General features: G+C 44.9%; 1 protein-coding gene across 5 annotated transcripts in view; it reads left to right on the top strand.

Moving 5' to 3' along the window:
- The first annotated feature begins 720 nt into the window (after window positions 1-720).
- The window catches only part of SCG5 (secretogranin V), a 56,097-nt gene continuing 38,383 nt past the window's right edge, over window positions 721-18,434 (top strand). The window contains exons 1-2 of one of the 5 annotated variants that reach the window (XM_053594948.1): window positions 721-862; window positions 2,259-2,491. In XM_053594948.1, the coding sequence (XP_053450923.1) occupies window positions 729-862; window positions 2,259-2,491 (367 nt within the window). In that variant the 5' untranslated portion in view covers window positions 721-728. Of the gene's footprint in view, window positions 863-1,275; window positions 1,391-1,451; window positions 1,471-1,678; window positions 1,698-2,258; window positions 2,492-18,434 lie in introns of those variants that run through there. The other 4 variants (XM_053594947.1, XM_053594949.1, XM_053594950.1 and 1 more) reach the window with 4 other exon arrangements.

Raw genomic sequence — 18,434 nt, 5'->3', positions numbered from 1 at the left:
TTTTAAACTTGAAAAAAACCAACATCCCTGGTCTCCATGCTATAAGTTTGCAGCACTGTATGTATTATATTTTGATACAATATATAATTACATTTCAAATTTTGTATTTGGAACGAGTTCCAAAGGTTTGAGAGTGCACATGGTAGGTACGCCACCAACCCTCTTAATTAACAGAAAATAATTCTGGGTACTTGGACACATTTCTGCAATGTTCTGGGAATACAGTTTCTCTTTGGGCCAAAGTAGAATTTCACTTTATGGTTGCTGTGGAAGTTTGGAAGTAACACTCAGCCCCAATATTCTTTAAGTTTTCAAGTTTAGCGCTTTAACAGAGTCTTGTTTTAAATATCCCCGTAGTTTTCCTGTTCAGTAACAGGGCTCCTGAAAGCAGTATGTAGCTCAGCATAGGCACCATTAAGACCTCACTTAGAACTTCATCTTTTGCTTCACTCCTACCATTCGTTGTCTCTTCCCTCTTCAAGCTAAAACACTTAAAACAAAACAGCGCTATTCTACAGGGTGGCAAAATTAACGGTGTCTATAAATTAGCAATGGGGCACGCTGTAATTGCCTGAAATTGAAAAGGAGCTGAATGACTTTCACGGAGGTCGGTGGAGAACATTCTCCAGGCGGTTTCATAGTCATGAGGTCTGTAAAGTGTGTGGGTTGAAGTGCTGGCTGACTTGAGAGGCACAGGCATCTGGGATGCTTCCCTGGGAATCCGGGCTATGCCCCTTCCACCTGCTGGAGGCGGGGCCGGGGCGGAGCTAAAATGGGAGCGAGGTGACGCAGGAGCTGTCCAGCTCGCTCAGCTCCCGTCCCCACCCCCACCGAGGCCCAGACTGCCTCGGGCTGCCGCTGGGTGAGTACTGCACGGACGCCGGCTCGGCCTCTTGCCACCCACCCGGGATTTGCGGGTCCTTCTTTGGTATGGGGGTGGGGGAGAGCATCCTGCTAAAATCCTTGAGCTAGGCTGGGGTCAGACAAAGGATAGGTGGGAGATTAGGAGGTTTGCTATAAACAAGGGGAAAGGAATAGAGAGAAGGAGATCTTCAAATCAATGGCGTTGGCTGGGGTGGACGTGAGACAGACACCCTGCATTCCGAGTGGACAAGGGAAGCCTAGAGATGGACGGAGAGACTGGTGTCTGCCTCACCTTCTCCATCAGAATTTCAGACTTTGCTGTTGCAACAAAGAGCTGGTCGCGGAGGAAGGTTTCATGTCTAGTAGTGGCTGGAAAAAGCCTTTTCTTTGCAGAAAAAGAAATTGGAGGGTATAAATATTTCAGTTTCCAAAAAGAAAACGCACAGCTTTGCCTCCTCCCATCCCCAGTGGAATGACCCAAACGAGGGTTTGCGAGGCTGCCGCCGGAAGCGTCCATCTTAAACAGGTGAAGCAGCTGCAGGGGAGCTGCATGGATATTGTCCCCTCATTCTGAAGGATATCCACAGAAGCCGTCATTTAGGACAGGTTGGCTCCCCAGGCTGGTTTTCTCCCTATCTGTTCTCTCCTTGCTACTGCCGCCTCAAATTCTAACCCCCAGAACTGCAAGGCAGTATTACCGACAGGGGTAGCAAGATCACTCTTCCATGTATTCACACGCTTGTCCCTGCGACAACCCTGTCAGGTAGATGCTGTTATTTTTCCCTTCTTGCAGAGGAGGAAGCTGAAGCACTCAGCCAAGGAGGGTCAGTCAGGTAACTGATTCCTCGTCTACCCCACCAGATTGCAGGGCCGGCCCTGAGCTGCCTGTATTTCCATTCCCCCCAGGATCTGAAACATAGATGTGTTTGCTAAGCTCAGATGTTCCTGCCACCACTTTCAACCTTTCTGTGCTTCTTTATCATTTGTGTTCTCCTGAGTCCCTCCTGATAGCCTTTCCTTCCCCAAACTGTCAAAAGTCAAGATGTCACCATCTCGCTTTCTGAAAAATGAAACGAATTGTGGTTTGTTTTAGTAGGAGAGGGAGAGAGTGGTGAAGTGAGGGGTAATGCGGAAATTTCAGGGAGCTGTAGGGAGGAGCAACCATGAGTGAGAACTTCCCAGAGTGCAAACGGAGGGAATTGGGCCACTCTCCCTGTTGGTTTCTTTAAGCCCTCCCCACAGGGATATTCTGCTTAGCATGGACACCTGTAAGGATTTTTCTTTGGGATCTTTCTCTGGCTGGTCCATGAACCACAACCTGGAGTGGTTACATGACTGCATCATCACAATTGCCATTGTGGCCAATCGATGTAAGTTTGGTCTTTTCTCTGTAGGTTAAAAATGGTCTCCAGGATGGTTTCCACCATGCTATCTGGCCTACTGTTTGGGCTGGCTTTTGGATGGGTCCCAGCATTTGCTTATAACCCACGAACCCCTGACCGAGTCTCAGAAACAGACATCCAGAGGCTGCTCCATGGCGTTATGGAGCAGTTGGGCATTGCCAGGCCCCGGGTGGAATATCCAGCTCACCAGGCCATGAATCTCGTGGGCCCACAGAGCATCGAAGGTATTTACTTTGTTCTGATGGTTTCAAGTTTCCTTTAGCACTTGTATATGGAATTATGTATTATAATTAATACATTCTTAAAGTACTCTACTGCCTCTGTTTTCCCTTTTATCTTAATCTACACGGTGTAACATACACAAGCCCACCATGAGAATATAAATATAAGTCCTATGAAATCAGGGACCTCATCTGCCTAATTCACAGCTGTAACCCTCGCACCTAGCACGAAGTTGAGTTATATAATAGTTGCTCAGTTAATATTTGTTGAAAGAATAAAGGAGCATCTAATTTAAGATCTTCAAAATGTAGAACCTACAGGATCTGACTTGATTTTTAGGAATGACTCCCATATACCCACGAGGGGCCAAAAGAGGTACTGACAAAAGAGTTCTTGCCAAAAAGTTTTAAAAATATTTAGACATGTAATTTTTTAAAATTATAAATTAAGAACAATTGAATTGTTTTAGGGTGGCAAGACCATTTCCCTTCTGAATTTTTCCATGTTTCTAAGTTTCCAACAGTGGTTGTAAGACTTACTAGAAAGCAGGCTGGGCTTGGTGGCTCATGCCTATAACCCCAGCACTTTGGGAGGCCAAGTGGGAGGATTGTTTGAGGGCAGGAGTTTAAGACTACACTGGGAAATATAGCAAGACCTTGTCTCTGAAAAAATTAAAAAATTAGCATGGTGGTGTGCACCTGTAGTCCCAGCTATACGAGAGCCTGAGGCAGGAAGGTCACTTGAGTCCAGGAGTTCAGGGCTGCAGTGAACTATCACACCACTACACTCCAGCCTAGATGATGGAATGAGACTCTGCTCAAAGGAAAACAAGAAGAAAAGAGGAAGAAAGCTGTAGTCTCTTTGTTGGTTGTTTACTGATTTATTTATAAAGAGAATCTGGCTCCTATGAGCTGGTGATGCAGCATCAGACAGGGGTTTTATTTCCATGCTTTGCTTTCTGTCCTCTCTGATTCTGAATGGTCTTCCCCGAGGTGGGATCCTAACGAGGGCATGGTTAACTTAGGTTAAACACGAGGAGCATTTCCTTATAGTTCAAATGCTTGCCCATCAAAGTGGGTCCTAAAGAAAACAGAGTTCTCTCAAAACATACAGCCAGCGAATGCTATTTGATTATGCATACTTTTGCCTGAATCTGTGACTTCCCTAAAAGGGCTATCAGCCCCCAGATTTCTATGAATGCCAGGAATATTGTCAATGTCTAACTCTCGTTTCTGTCTTATTAGGCATAGTTTCAAGCCCCAGAAAGCAAAACTAGCTCTGTGAGGTTGTCGGCTATTTAGGGTGACATTAGGTTTCAATAGTGGATTAACACAAATGATTTGAATAGCTAGCATACAAACCTAGCACAGGGCTTGAATAGAACAAATTGGACAGGGCTTCCTGTCATTTCTTTTTCTCAGCACCTGCTACCCATTGCCCACGCACACTTACCCATTTCAGACCAGCTCTTTTGAGAGAGTAAATGTCTGCCCTCTTAATGCAGGAAGGGCTTGGTTATTCACCCCAGCTGTTGTCATGGAGAAGGCTCTCTGAGTTTCCATTAATACCTGACACCTGATGATCTGTGCTGGCGAGAAACAGCTCCTCCCCAGCATCAAAAGCCTGTGTTTACCCAGAGCCTCATTTTATTTCCCCAGCATCCAAGTGCTGTGTTTAGTACCCTCTACAAACCAGGCACTCGGCAGGGGGCTGGGGCGGTTCTGCCCTAAAAGGTTCATAAATAAAAGGTGTGTCCCAGGGAGTATTTTGATATCTGCATGGAAGCAGAATAGAAGTGATTCAGTCTGCTTCGGAGTGGGCGTAGGTGGCTGTAGGGAAAGGCTTCGAAACATTTGACCTGGGTTTTGCAGTTTGAACAGGAATTCATCAGGGCACCATAAGTTCAGAATGGAAACCGCTGTTTCCATTGTTAACTTCGGGGTAATGTGAACAGAGCAATCTTTTTTTTTTTTTTACTCTTTTAAAAATTTTTTTATTTTTAAATAAATATACATGTGTTTATTAGGTTTCCATTTTTTTGCCTTCACAAAATTATAAAGGCTTTAAATTTAATAACAATAGCAATGTTTAAGATAAGGACTAGAAACAAGCTTGTAAAGAACGAATGAAGAATTCCATTCAGAAAAGGAATCAGACAATTGCTACATTGAAATATTAAGCGATAATAATAATGCAAAGAAGGTAACATTCATATTGTCAAATAAGAGTATGTCTGTTATAGAATGCTTTGACTCTGAGATTCAGTCTGGAGCCATCAGTTAACTTCTTTATTTATTTTTTTTGTTGTTGGGGATTCATTGAGGGTACAAGAAAGCAGGTTACACTGATTGCATTTGTTAGGTAAAGTTCCTCTTACAATCGTGTCTTGCCCCCCAAAGGTGTGGCACACACCAAGGGCCCACCCCCTCACTCCTTCCCTCTCTCTGCTCTTCCTTTCCCCACCCCTCCCTCCTTCTTTCAACAGAGCAATCTTAACTCTCCCCATCAGTGTCTGTGGAAGGGGCGAACCCTGACTTGTGTTTTGTTTTTCTATTACTATGTGACAGATTACCATGAATGTAGTGATTTAACACAACACTCACTTCTCATTTCTGCCCACTGGTCAGGAGCTCAGCGTGGCTTAGCTCTATACCCTCTGCTCAGAGTCGCCTTAGATTGAAGTCAGGTGTTGACAAGAGATGCCGTCTGTGGTGCAGCTTGGGGTCCTATTCCAGCCTCTTTAAGGTTGTTGGCACAGTTCAGTTTCTTGCACCACGGGACTGAGGTCCTCTCTTTCTCGCTGTAGGCTGGCTGGGTCCTGTCTCAGCATTTAAAGGCCATTAAAGGCTGTAAGCCGTATGTCCTTCCACAGCTGGGCAGCTTACTTCGTCACAGCCAGAGGGAGAATATCCCTCTCCTCTGCTAAATATAATACAATATTATCACTCATCATCTTTGTCATAACAAGGAAAGCATATCCTCTTATATTCACAGGTCCCCTCCCCTTCCTGAAAAGCAGAGGATTAATCAGAGCCAACAGGGGGAAATCTTGGGAATTTTGCCTGGTACAGCTTAGATGAAAACTAACAGAGAAAAAGTAGTCCAGAGACACTGGGGAAAAAGAAACAAAATAAGATGCCTGGATTTTTCCCAGTCCTGGACCTTGATATGTAATTTATTGAGTGATCCAATATTTACTCATGTAAGCAAGTTTTCTGAGGATGATCAGAAGTTCAGTTTTGCACATACTAACTTTTTTCTTTTGTAGAGACAGAGTCTCACTTTATGGCCCTCGGTAGAGTGCCATGGCATCACACAGCTTACAGCAACCTCCAACTCCTGGGCTTAAGTGATTCTCTTGCCTCAGCCTCCCGAGTAGCTGGGACTACAGGAGTCCACCACAACGCCCGGCTATTTTGTTGTTGTTGCTGTTGCAGTTTGGCCAGGGCCGGGTTTGAACCTGCCACCCTCAGTATATGGGGCTAGCGCCCTACCCACTGAGCCACAGGCGCCACCCTGCACTTACTAATTTTGAGATGACTTTAGACTGTTCTATTCCATGCTAAATTCACCAACGGTCCCTGCCTTCATCTTACTCAACCTGTTAGCAGTATGCAGCACACTTCTTAAAACCCTTTCCTTCTTGCTTTTGGTGGAAGCTACAAGATATACCAGGATGGCACCCTTTGGGCTTTCCTCCTTTCCTTTTCCCCTTTAACCGTTTCTTAGATTCATTTGCAGGTTTCTCCTCCTCTCATGCAGCCTTTAAATGTTAAGTTCCCCAGGACTTATTTAGGCTCACTTCTTTTATTCTTTTCAATTCTCTATCTAGACAATCGCATTTATTCCTTTGGCTCTAAATCCATGTCTTGGCTGATGACTCCACTATTTATATTTTCAGTCCAAATGTCTTGTATACCCATAGGCTTACATGAATTGTTTAATTGCCACGTTTCAACTCTGATTTCTTTCCCCACCCCTTTCCCCAACCTGTTTACGTCAGCCTTTTTCTGTGTAATTGAATACTGCCACCACTTAGCCATATATACAAGCTACAAACCTGCACTAATCCTTGATGATGTTTTTCATCTCATTAGAGTTATAAGTGATTTATTTCATTTTTGTCATATGCAGTTTGCTTCCTCTCTTTAGCTGAACTCCAAGCACCCTGGTCCAGATACCTTTGTGACTGAATTTCTGAAATTGTCTCTGAACTCCTCCTCCTCTTCTACTCTTGGTTTGTTCTCAGTTGTTCTCTACAGAAAAGGTGGAGTTAAACCTTCAGAATTTAAATCACATCAGGGTCACTCCCATGGTTAAAATTCCACCAGTGACTTCCTGTTCCACCCTGAATAAGTCACCCTTCCTGCCATGACCTGCAGGGATCCACAGCCCCTGTCCACCCTCCCCCCTTACCTGTGCTCCCACCCTGGCCCTGAGTCACACTGTGCCTTCCCACCTCAGAGCTTTCCCGGTTTGTTCCTCCCACTCTGCTTAGTTGCATCCTCCCGTTCAAGTGTCAGTTTCAAAGTCACCCACTCAGAAAGACCTGCCCGACTGCTTTCAGCAGCCCCCCCTCCTCTGTTGCAGTATCCTTTTTTTTTTAAAGCTTCATAATATTTTTTGTCGTCTATAATCAATGTTTGTTTACTTGCTTATTGTCTATCTACCCCCTGGAATGTGAGCTCTCCGAAGCTCTGTCTATTTTATTCACTGCTCTATACCCAGACATGCAGTAAATGCTCAGGAAATACGTGAGGAATGAATATTTAATACTAGGGAGAACTAAATATCCCTGGTGGCAATAAATATGTGGATACTATTTGACATCTGGATCTGTTAAGTCTTTGTTCCTTTTCGATCAAGGGAAACATTTCATTTTTATTCTATTTTTAAAAACCTACCTAGAAGGTCTTGCCACGAGCTCAATGATACATGCTCAGCTAAAGCGTCTGTTTACCTGGAACTGACTGACTGTGATCACCATGGTGCAGGTTTGTGCCCTTTGTATAGCACCTGCCAAGAAGGACTTTGGTTGTTCTGGGACTAAACCAGCAGAGAGGCTAGACTAGATGTTCGTTTTAGAAGATTGCTGAAAGCTGGTGGCCAGCCTCCTGTGGTCATTCATAGTGCTAAGTGGTGACTGGGGTGGAAACATTTGCAAAAACCATCCAGAAAGGATTGGAGGTTATTGTTTATTCTCCCTGGGTACCTTAAAAACAGCTTGCTAAGGGACCTTTCAAAAGTATGATTTCTTAGTCCAAAGCCAAACAGAAACACAAAATAAAGGCAGTTAAACAGGGACCTATTTGGTGTTATATGAGGAAACGAGCATGTGCAGGGATGGCCAGGAGAATTGGGTGGAGTTGTGGCCATGTTGTTTACTAGCTGTGTGTGATCTTGGCAGCTTTTCTGAGCTTTAGTTTTCTCACATATAAAACGAGCTTCCAGCTCTTTCTTGCACACAGTCAGATGCTGTTAGTAACTGAATTACAGACCTTCCTCGAGGGAACTTCATGGGCCAACTACAGGCCCCAGTTCCCTCAAAGGTACCTCTCAAACCCATTGTTCTCATAGGTTCCTCTGGGATGAGGATATCTCAAAACAGATGTGATTGGGGCGCCTGGGTTGAGTCAGCCCCACCCCTTTCTCCAATTGCAGAGAGAGACTAGCCAGAAATTAAGTGAGGCTCCCCTACTCTTCAACATTTTCTTCACTTCACAACACATTTTGTATCTCTAATGCCTTCCCTGATCTTATTTTTGTGACTCATCAGTTAGCAATATAGTTCAGATGTGACTCACTGCACCTTGTATTGGAGCAGTGTCCATCTTCCCCCAAGCCCAAGGTTGCTCACTGGTCCCTGGGACATAAATAAATGGCTACTGTTGTAGTGTCCCCAGGTATAAGTAAGGCCACCAGATGCCCAAAGCACTGATTCAGAGAACAATTTGCTAGGAGATGAGGATGCTCAAGACTCAGAACTGGCTCTGCCAGCTGACACTGATGTTGGCCTTGGATGACTCCAACCAGAAAACGTGCTTTAATTTTCAGAACATTGACAGCTTCAGGTAAAAGATGTTTGCTCACTCCCAGCTGCTCATTTTCCCCACAACTCTAGGCCATCAGATAGCTGGCATCGCCTTAACACCAGGTATCAAAACATTAAGATTGAATTTATAAATGTTAGCATTTGAGGGCTCCAAACAATTTGAAACTTATATTGACAAACATAAAAATACACAGATTCTTTTTTTATAACACTGAAGTTTTAATCTCAGAACAAAGGAGCAAAGAAAGAGTCCTCCATAAGATAGACAACTTGGAGAAGCAGGTCATGGGGAGGCCAAACATTGGCCAAACCCTGGCCTTGGTAATGGAGGTGCAGTGCCCTCACTTTGCCACAGGGTGGCAATAGTTGCTTCCCATTTGAGGGTTGTGTGGCAGAGCGAAGAAACCGCGGAAAACAGCAGGGAAGCCTCCCTTGGTTTCTGGCTAGTCTGTCCCTGCAGTTGGAGAAAGCCACGGGACTGACTCGACCCAGGCGCCCCACTAAAATCTGTTAGGTTACACCCCACCCTGGGGGAACCGATGAGAACAATGGGTTTGTGCAGACTCTAGTTTGGTCTCTGTCTCTTGGGGTTACCTGAGCCCATTCTGTATGTAAATCCTTAAAGTCCTCATATGATTTGCATTTTTTTTTTTTTTTTTTGAGATGGGGTCTCCCTATGTCACCCTCGGTAGAGTGCTGTGGCGTCACAGCTCACAGCAACCTCCAACTCTTGGGCTTAAGCAATTCTCTCAATACCATAGGCGCCAACCACAACACCTGGCTATTTTTGAGTTGTAGTTGTCATTGTTGTTTGGTGGGCTGAGCCTGGGCTGGAACCTGCCACCTTCGGTGCATGTGGCTGGTGCCCTAGCTGCTGAGCCACAGGCAGCAAGCTGATTTGCATTTTTGGGGGTTGAAAAGTCACATGACTAGTAGTAAGAAATTTTAAAGGCATGGGGGAGGGGTTTTGTGGGAGGGGGACAGTGGGGAGCAGAATAGGGAAGATGAAAATGATGACATTTTTATGTGAGTTTAAGGTTCCTGGGGGGCATCTGGAAGGTGCTTAGATGTGTATAACATAGGGGAGGTGTCCTGGCCAAGGGCAAGATTTTCAGAGGCATCCCCACATTAGTGGTGGCTGACGCTACAGGACGGGTGGGCTACCTGGGTGAGCACCAAGGGAGAAGAGCAGAGCTCCTAAGATAAAGGCCTGGTGTACTCACACCTGAAGGCCAGGTAGATGGAGAATTGACAATGAAAGCTGAGAAAAAAAATGGCCAGAAAGGAGAAGAATCGGAAATATGAAGTAATAGAAACAAAAAAGGAGTGTTCCAGAAGGGGCAGTGGTTGCCATTGTCAAAATCAGCAGAGACCCCACGGGAATAAGGCCATTGGATATAGAGTGTTCAGTGGGTGTGACAGCACAAGAATTGTGGAGTCTTTGGGCAGAACCGGCTCTGGGATAAGTGGGGGCCAAACCCCATGGCAGTGGATTGAGGCGATGATAACGAGAAACAGGAAGGAAGACATGACGTGTAAACGTGTTCCCTGAGTGTCAGGTAAGGGGGGGATGAATGAGTAAAATTGTGAAGGATGAGGAGGTGGGTGATTTAGAGCTGATGGGAGTTTTCATTAAGGCTGTGGTTTAGGGTGGGCTTGTTGAAGAGCTGATTGCCAAGACCCAGTGCAGAGGGGGAGTTGGAGATGAGGGATGAAGAGCAGGTGGAAGAGGGTGAGGACGAGAGCACCAGGGAAGTTTGAGTCTTGGTCTTTTCTCCACTGGGAAGACAAGGAAGAGGCAAGGGATGCCAGGACACAGACACCTTTGGAGGTTTTGGCCTCAGGCATTTGTGGGCTCTTTACTATTTCTGGCCACCTGCTCCATTAAAAAAATAATACAACATGAAATTCAATCAGTCTCCCCAAATCTCTTTTCCTTGCTGGCTTATACATCTCATACACCTCACTGATATGTCTTTTGATATTTTAAAATCGTAGACAACACTGTTTGTGAACATAATCTAACGACTATTTACTAACTATAAGCTTTTCCTATTTACTTTTTATATAGTAACTCCTTGAGGCCTTGAAGACAAAAACGACCTAGAGTGTTGTCTTTGCCCATTTTCTGTTTTGCTTAAGAGTAATAAATGTTTTAGTGGGGCATAAACCTCGAACAAAAATGGAAAATAATTTTTATGGGTTGTTGGGGAATTTTGTACGAGCATTTTATGTGTCTTTGAAACAGTGTGATATAAGAACTTATAGCACTAAATCTCCCAAAGTAACTTGATGAGAATCACAATTTCAAAGTAGTAGGCTGAGTAAATTGTAAACAATACTCAATGCGTTGCAGCTGATATGCAGAAATTGCCATCATTTTTGATCAGGATTGTTCTTGAATTGTGTGAATTTTGAATCATAGGAGATCTTCAGTTAATTCCTTAAATCAAAGTGACTGCCTTAGATTGGTAAAGAGGGACACAGAAAATCAGCACAACTTCTGAGACGGAGTTTACTACGTAGCGACTGCTAGTTGCTGTGCCTGCTCTCTGACTACAGGACAAGTACCATGAAAGGCTTCCTTCCATATGGTTGGAGCCCGGGCAAGTCTGGGCCCAAGTGTATTTTCACAGATATCACTAGAAGCCAGATGTATTAGTCAGGGTTCTCTAGAGAAACAGAGAAACCAATAGGATGTACATATGGAGAGGGGAGAGAATCACTTTGAGAAGCTGTCTCGAATTACTGTGGGGGCAGGCAAGTTGAAGTTTGCGGGGAAGACCCGCAGGCTGGAGACCCAGGGAATAGTTGGTAATTTTGAGTCTGAAGACAGTCTGGAGGCCGAATTCCTTCCTCTTCTGGGGACCTCTGTCTCTTTCTTAATGCCTTTAATTGATTGAATGAGACCATTCATGTTCTGGAGGGTAATCTGTTTTTGTCAAAATCTACTGATTTAATTGTTAATCTCATCTAAAAAATACCTTCACAGAAACATCTAGATAGCTGCTTGACCAAGCATCTGGGTACTGTAACATTGGCAGGCTGATGGATAAAATTAAGTGACACAGCTGCCATCAAGCTTCCACTTCTTACTTTATTTATTTAATACTTATTTACCTATTTATTTATTTTAGAGAGCATCTCTCTGTGTTGTCCTGGACCCCTTGCATAACTGTCCTTTCTCAGCCTCCACAGTCACTGGCCTTACAGGCACGTGCCATCCCACCTAGAAAGCCCCCATTTTCTAATGATAATGATTATAATCCACACAAAGGCAATATTGTGCTTTTGATTACTTCTTTATAGATTCAGGATCCCTCAAATGTCTCCATGGACAGTGCCCTGCTCACCCCTCACAATCACTCCTGGAGGCGTCAAGGAGGGCAAGCCTTCCTGGCCACATTTTACAAAGGTGGAAACAGAAGCTCAGAGGAAGAACTAGGGATACAGTTTGTCTTAGTTTGTTCAGGCTGCTGTAACAAAAATACCGTAGACTGAGTGGCTTAAGCAACAAGCATTTATTTTTCACAGATCTGGAGTCTCTGAAGTCCATATCAAGGTGCCGCAGATTTTGAGGGCCTGCCTCCTGGTTCCCAGATGGCCATTTTCATGCTGCGTATTCATAGGGCAGAAGGGGCGAGGCAAGAGAGCTCTCCGGGGCCTCTCTTATTACCGTCACACTGGGGACAAGGCTCTGACAAATGCATTTTGGGGGGGAGCATAAAATTTCCATAGCATGGTTACCATTTGTGTGTGGGTTTGGAGCTAAGCTAGACCCCGGTGCTCTCTTCTGCTGGCTGTCTTGCACGGCGAGTGGCTTCCTAGGCTAGTGGACTGTAGGTCCTGTAGAGATGCAGACAGGGCTGAACTGAGACCAAGTGTGAAATAGGTTTATCTGTACAGATGATTCTCACTTCTGGGCTCATTGTTGATATTTCTTTGTATTTGCTTCCTTTAAACTTTATGACTCAGCATTTGTGATGAAGAAATGCTTGTCTTACTCCCAACATGCCATCAGGAAAAAGGGTGAGGCAACAAGAACCATTTCGGGTCCCCACGGAAGCCACAAGGAATGATTTTCCACAGATAATTGACAGAGTAGATCACCCCTGTGTAGGAAGTGATAAATAAATTTTATGTATTTTATGGTTTGCAAAAATACTTTTTTTTAGAGACAGAGTGAGTTGCTCTGTCACCCTTGATAGAGTGCTGTGGCGTCATAGCTCACAGCAACCTCCAGCTCTTGGGCTTAGGCGATTCTCTTGCCTCAGCCTCCTGAGTAGCTGGGACTACAGGTGCCCGTCACAACACCTGGCTATTTTTTCGTTGCAGTTTGGCCGGGGCTGGGTTTGAACCCGCACACTCAATATATGGGACCAGCACCCTACTCACTGAGCCACAGGCGCTGCCCGCAAAAATACTTTTCTATATTCTGTCTCACTTGGTATAACCTTTAGAAAGGTTAAAATGTTAAAGTTGCCCACAATCAGCCTGAGCTCTCTTGAGTTAGCTGGCACACCAGCTGTGCTAGGTTTGAACATATCTCTCTCACCAGCTGCCTTCCATCCCTGTAGACTTGTATAATCCTGTGATATTTAGCTGAGAAAATATGATGCTGGGAGTCGTGGTAAACCACATGCAGATCTGGGAGGGTGTTGTTTCAGGGATGTGAAGCTTCAGGGAACAAATTTTCTGACAAACTGCCCTTTTGGACCAAATTGGTGCAAATACCTTGGGCAGCACAGTTCATAAAGAAAGCTATTGAAACTGGCTGGAAGGGCTTAGCAGACCACAGCTTGGCCTGGCAAGTGAAACGGAGCGTGCACTTTTGACCATGGTGCGCTGTGTGCTGTGTAGAGAGGAAGGGCATGGGTACGGGGGACAGGTTTACCTTGCACAGCATAGCAGGAGGAGCACTGAGGCCAGAAGCACAGGGGTTCTAGTTCTAGCTCAGACCACTTGTATGGTACTGAGCAAGGCCTTTAAATCCTACCACATTTATAGTTCCTTCCCAATCCCAAAATGGAAATATGCTGTCCAGTCCATCTCAAAGGGTTGATACAGACAGCAATCAAATTAATTCACATATATAAAGGCATTTGAGAAAATATAAAATGTTAACACAAGTGCAAACATCATTCTCAAGGTCATTACTTCGGTCGTCCTATGATGTGGATTTCCAGGTGAGGTGTAAACGGCTTCAGATTTGGAAGATGGTTGTATCTTTCTATCTCCTGTTGCCTATTCCCTATGTCCTTCTCCTCAATGTGGCTGTGAAAAACTGTCCCCAGTAGCTGCATTTTAAACTTTGGAGGAATCAGCTTCCAGCTGGCCTCGTCAGGTGCTTTGAACCCTACTGTCGTTGACCTTAGAAATGAGGAACATGTGTCCATAGTGAGGAGGGATGCTTCCTAAAAGCTCTCATAAACAGCGACTTTCCCTTACTCAAACTCACTCTGTTCCATTTCTTGCCCTTGTGACTTGTAAATATTGTATTTGCCCACAAATAGTTTACAGAAGCAGGTTTAAATCTGAGAAGATTATTTATTTAACTGCCAAGCCAAGAGCAAAGCACATTGTGTGCACATAAGAAATGTCAGTGCAGGAGGGTATGCAGATGAATTGCAAAGCCTGCTCCGGGGCCGGAGCACAGGCTGTCCACATGCAGGCAGCTCCGGGAGCCCATGGGCAATATACTCCCTGAGACAAACATCCTATCATAATAGCATCTATTAATAATACATTTCCTCTTTTGTTATTTACTCAACAGGAGGAACTGTGGTCTTGGTGTGTTTCAAAACCAATAAATATTCATCTAACTTATTTATATAGCATCTCTGAAAAATAGGTAAGAGTCAGACATAATCTTTTAACCTTTTAGTGAAGGTTAGACTCTGATGAATTGAGCAGTTTTACAGAAAATCAGGGAAGGAGCAGGATTCGACTGCTTTTCCCTTCTCATTCCCTGGGAGCATGTTCTATGAAGAAGTGAGAAGAAATATACTTATTACCAGTAAGTGTTGAGTGCAGGGTAGTGACAGGAGATGGGAGGTGGCAGGAAAGGCTGGACACATTTAAGGCTGTCGCCAAGTTTCTCTACTTAAAGAACATCTGGGGACAGAAGCTCCTGGTCTGTAAGGCTCAGGGTCCTAAGCTCAGTGAGGGAGCTTCTGCCTCCCACAGCCTACCAAGTGTCCTTTGCTTGCAGAGTGTCCCTTATCACCTCTCTCCCCTTGCAGAGAAGGCTCTGGAGCCACTCCAGATTTGGGCGGCAGTGGTGGTGGTGGTGTTGGGTAGGACAGTGGGTTAGTGTGCACAGATGGCACCAACACCTTTGGGCCCCAAGGGGATGCAGGGAGGTGTTTCTTCAGTCACTCAGCATTTATGGGTGCCTGAGGATAAGGGGAATGTGCCGCCTGCAAAGCTCAGCACATGCTTAATAATCTGCAAAATGAAACTTTCCCATGGTTTCCGGGTGATTGTTCACTTGCACGCATTTGATTATAAGCTCCCAGAGGGTCAGACACAAACCCCTGCAATGCCCATCGGTGCAGAAAGTGGCAGGAGGAGGTTTGCTGCTAGCTTTGACCTGAGCAGGAGAGTGAAACTTACCTAGGGTCTGAGACGACCAAGCTGAAGGGCGCTGCCAGCAGGGATCCGTGGCAGGCTCGAGACCCTACTGGCCATTTTCCCTGCTAGCTTGTCCAAGTTTTTCTTTGCATCAGGCTGAGATTGTGGCTGGGGAGGTAGCCAGTCTTGGTAGCTGGCCTGCCCTGCAGAGGCCCAGGGGACCTTCCTGCTGCCATCTTTCTGCTACAACAGCTCAGTGGGCCTGTGTCAACAAGCTCTGCACGGTTTGGACAAGATGTGAGTGACTAACGCTTTCCTCCAGAGCAGCAGGAATGGATGGGCCTGCTGGAAAGAATTCCCTTGCTGTAAACTACCAGAGATGCCTGTCTCCCAGATTGAACCAGTGGGTCTCATCTGTGTATCTCATTTTTGCCGTTATCTTTTTAAATCTCTCAGCAGATGGTAGAAGGGGCTATTTTCTGAGTCTGTCCAGACGGAATAGCCCTGGGTCACTGAAGTGTGCACGTGTGGTCATCGAATAGAATTTTTGGCAATAGATTCTTAGTGAAGTAGGTCTGTATACAACACACTGGTGCCTGGTAAGTGCCTCTTGCTTTTTTTACAGTTTTGGTGCCCAGGGGTCTGGGTTGTGGACAGGCAAGATATGCCTGTAGGCAGGGAGTGCTCAGCTCCCTCCTTGCTCGCTAGATCCTTGGGTCTGACAAGAGTAAGTTTGTACCTTCGCAGCTCCCTCCTGCAGCCGGCCTACCTACCCAGCTTCTCCTGACCATGCTCTGGGGCAGGTCAGAGCTCCTCCCAGCATTGAGGAGACCATGTGAATGACCATCAGCCCCTCTCCAGTCTGGCCAAAGGAGCCCAGGGGCGACTGGTGGAAAAGCCTGCAGCTCTAACAGGTAGTATAGCTCAGCTCTGACGGAGCATCAGTGGGAAAGAGCCTACCTGGAGTCCAGAGCTGTGCTCTCCCCAGACCAGAATAAGGTCTGTGAGCAGATTTATGAATAGAGCTCATTCAGCAGTGGAAAAAAATACAAGTAACCTAAACAGCTGCACAAGCCCCGGATCATTCATTAAGAAGCTTCAGAGGGTGCTGGAGATGCACGTGTGACACCCACCCAGGCTCGTGTCCTTGGGTGCCTTGTGCCTCTCCCAGGCGCCCTGCAGACTCAGCTTTCTGGCTGCAGGGAAGACTCTGTTCAGGACAGGAGAGGAGCTTTTCAGTACTTAGGACATTTAGCTTCATCAGGGTTTATACAAGCAGTCCTGGGTAATGAACGAAATAGGGTCTGTAGGTTTGTCCATTAAGTTGAATATGTATGTACGTCGAACCCAGTACATTTAGCTATTACCTGTAACAGCCTGTGTTCAAAAGTGCAAGTCTCGTATCAGTCAGATGTTTATAATTTGGGACTTATTGTGATAGCCTCCTTTTATAAATAAATGCAAATTGTACATAAGTTGGATGTTTGTAACTTGGGTACTGCCAAAATTGTAAAGCCAGGAATTCATTCTTTTTCATCCTCTCAACCTAACATTAAAGCTCTGGACTCTGAAGATAGCACAGCAAAGCTTACCTGACTCCAAAATTATATTTGAAATGGATAGTTGAAATATAATTAAAAGGGTAGAATATAGTCTTTTGTGTGTGTGAGATAGAGTCTTGCTCTGTCACCAGAGCTAGAGTGCCTGCCTCAGCTTCCTGAGTAGCTGGGATTACAGGTGGGTGCCACCACACCGAGCTTTTTTTTTTCCATTTTTAGTGGAGACAAGGTTTCACTCTCACTCAGGCTGGTCTCAAACTCCTGAGCTCAAGTGATCCTCCCACCTCAGTCTCCCGGAGTGCTAGGATGACAGGCCCAAGCCACTGCCCAGCCAGAAAATATTCTTTTTGTAATAACTAGCAAAAGGAAGTACAAAATTGAGTAATCGTGTATTAGAGAAGAGAGCTGATATTTACTTTGTATCTACTGTATGCCAGACACTTTATATGTTGTTATTTGGTCCTCAGAAATCACACATAGGCGGTTGCATTGTACTAGGGAAAGTTGAGGCTGAGAGCAGGGAGCAATGTGCCCAGATGAGCAGCTAAGGGGCACAGGGTCTGGAGTCAAGGCAGGGCTTGGGGTACACTCTCAGCACTTCTGGCGTTTGGGCCAGGTAGTTCTCTGCTACGGGGGCTCCAACCTTGGCCTTTACCTACTAGAAGCCAGTAGAATTGCTTCACTTGCCCCAATGAAAAACATCTCAAGTTTTTGTCAAATGTCCCCTGAGGGGCAAAAATCAGACCCCCAGCTGTGAGCCATGGCTCTTGAGACTATTTTTTCTGCCATTGCACGTTCAGAAGGAAATGTGGGGTATCTTTAAGGATAGTAGATGGATTACTTATGTTTCAGTATTTTTGCTTATTATGAAAATAATAAAAGCCCTTGTGGATCTTTTGGAAACAGATAAAATAAAGATTATTCATAATCTTACCACCTACAGATACCCACTTTCAATGTTTGCCTTTGCTTCTAGCCTCTCGTTCTGTGCACATATGTGTTATTCTGTTTAGATTTTCACACTTAGTATAGCAAGAGCTTTGTCCTATAACTAATCTATGTAATTATCTTTAGCAACACCGCATATACTATTGTATGTTTATGCCACTTTACTTATACATTCTCCAAATGTTAAATATTTAGAATTTTTGCAGTTTATCCCCATCATAAACTCTGCTTCAGTGAACATATTTGCACATAAACCTTTGCGTGGGTGCCCGATAAATTCTCTGGGGCCTATATTTGTATGAAAGGAAGAATGGGGTTGAGCGCTGAGCATGTGCTTGAGGCTCCGTCTCCTCTGCGGTTAGATGGCTTCTTACGTGTTGACTCACTCTGCCTCGCTTCCTGGGCGTCTTGTCTCACTTGTTAACTTTCAGTATTACCTTTTCAAAATCTTTGAATTTGTTGGGCAAATTTGTTGGACATCTCTTTGTTTTCATTTATATTTATTTGATTGCCAATTCACTTGGGAATCAAAACATTTCACACGAAGACTTAAAACTGAAGTTTGTAAGAAATGTTTGGCAGTAATAAAGAGAGACTGGGGGCAAGAATTTGGAGATGAGATGGAAAGGAATGCTTTTGTATAAATTGGAGATTGCCTAAACTAGAATTTACTGAGCCTTGAAGTTGGAAGAGGAAAGAATGGTGAGAGAGAGAGGAGGTGATGAAGAGGACAGACAGTAAGGGATTTTCTGCAATTACCACAAGGTGGTGCCATTGGTCTGGGCCAATTTGATTTCTCTGGGAAGGAAGAGC

This window comes from Nycticebus coucang, chromosome 6 (genome assembly GCF_027406575.1).
Source record: "Nycticebus coucang isolate mNycCou1 chromosome 6, mNycCou1.pri, whole genome shotgun sequence".
NCBI lineage: Eukaryota > Metazoa > Chordata > Mammalia > Primates > Lorisidae > Nycticebus > Nycticebus coucang.
This window is presented reverse-complemented; position numbering and strand designations above follow the sequence as displayed.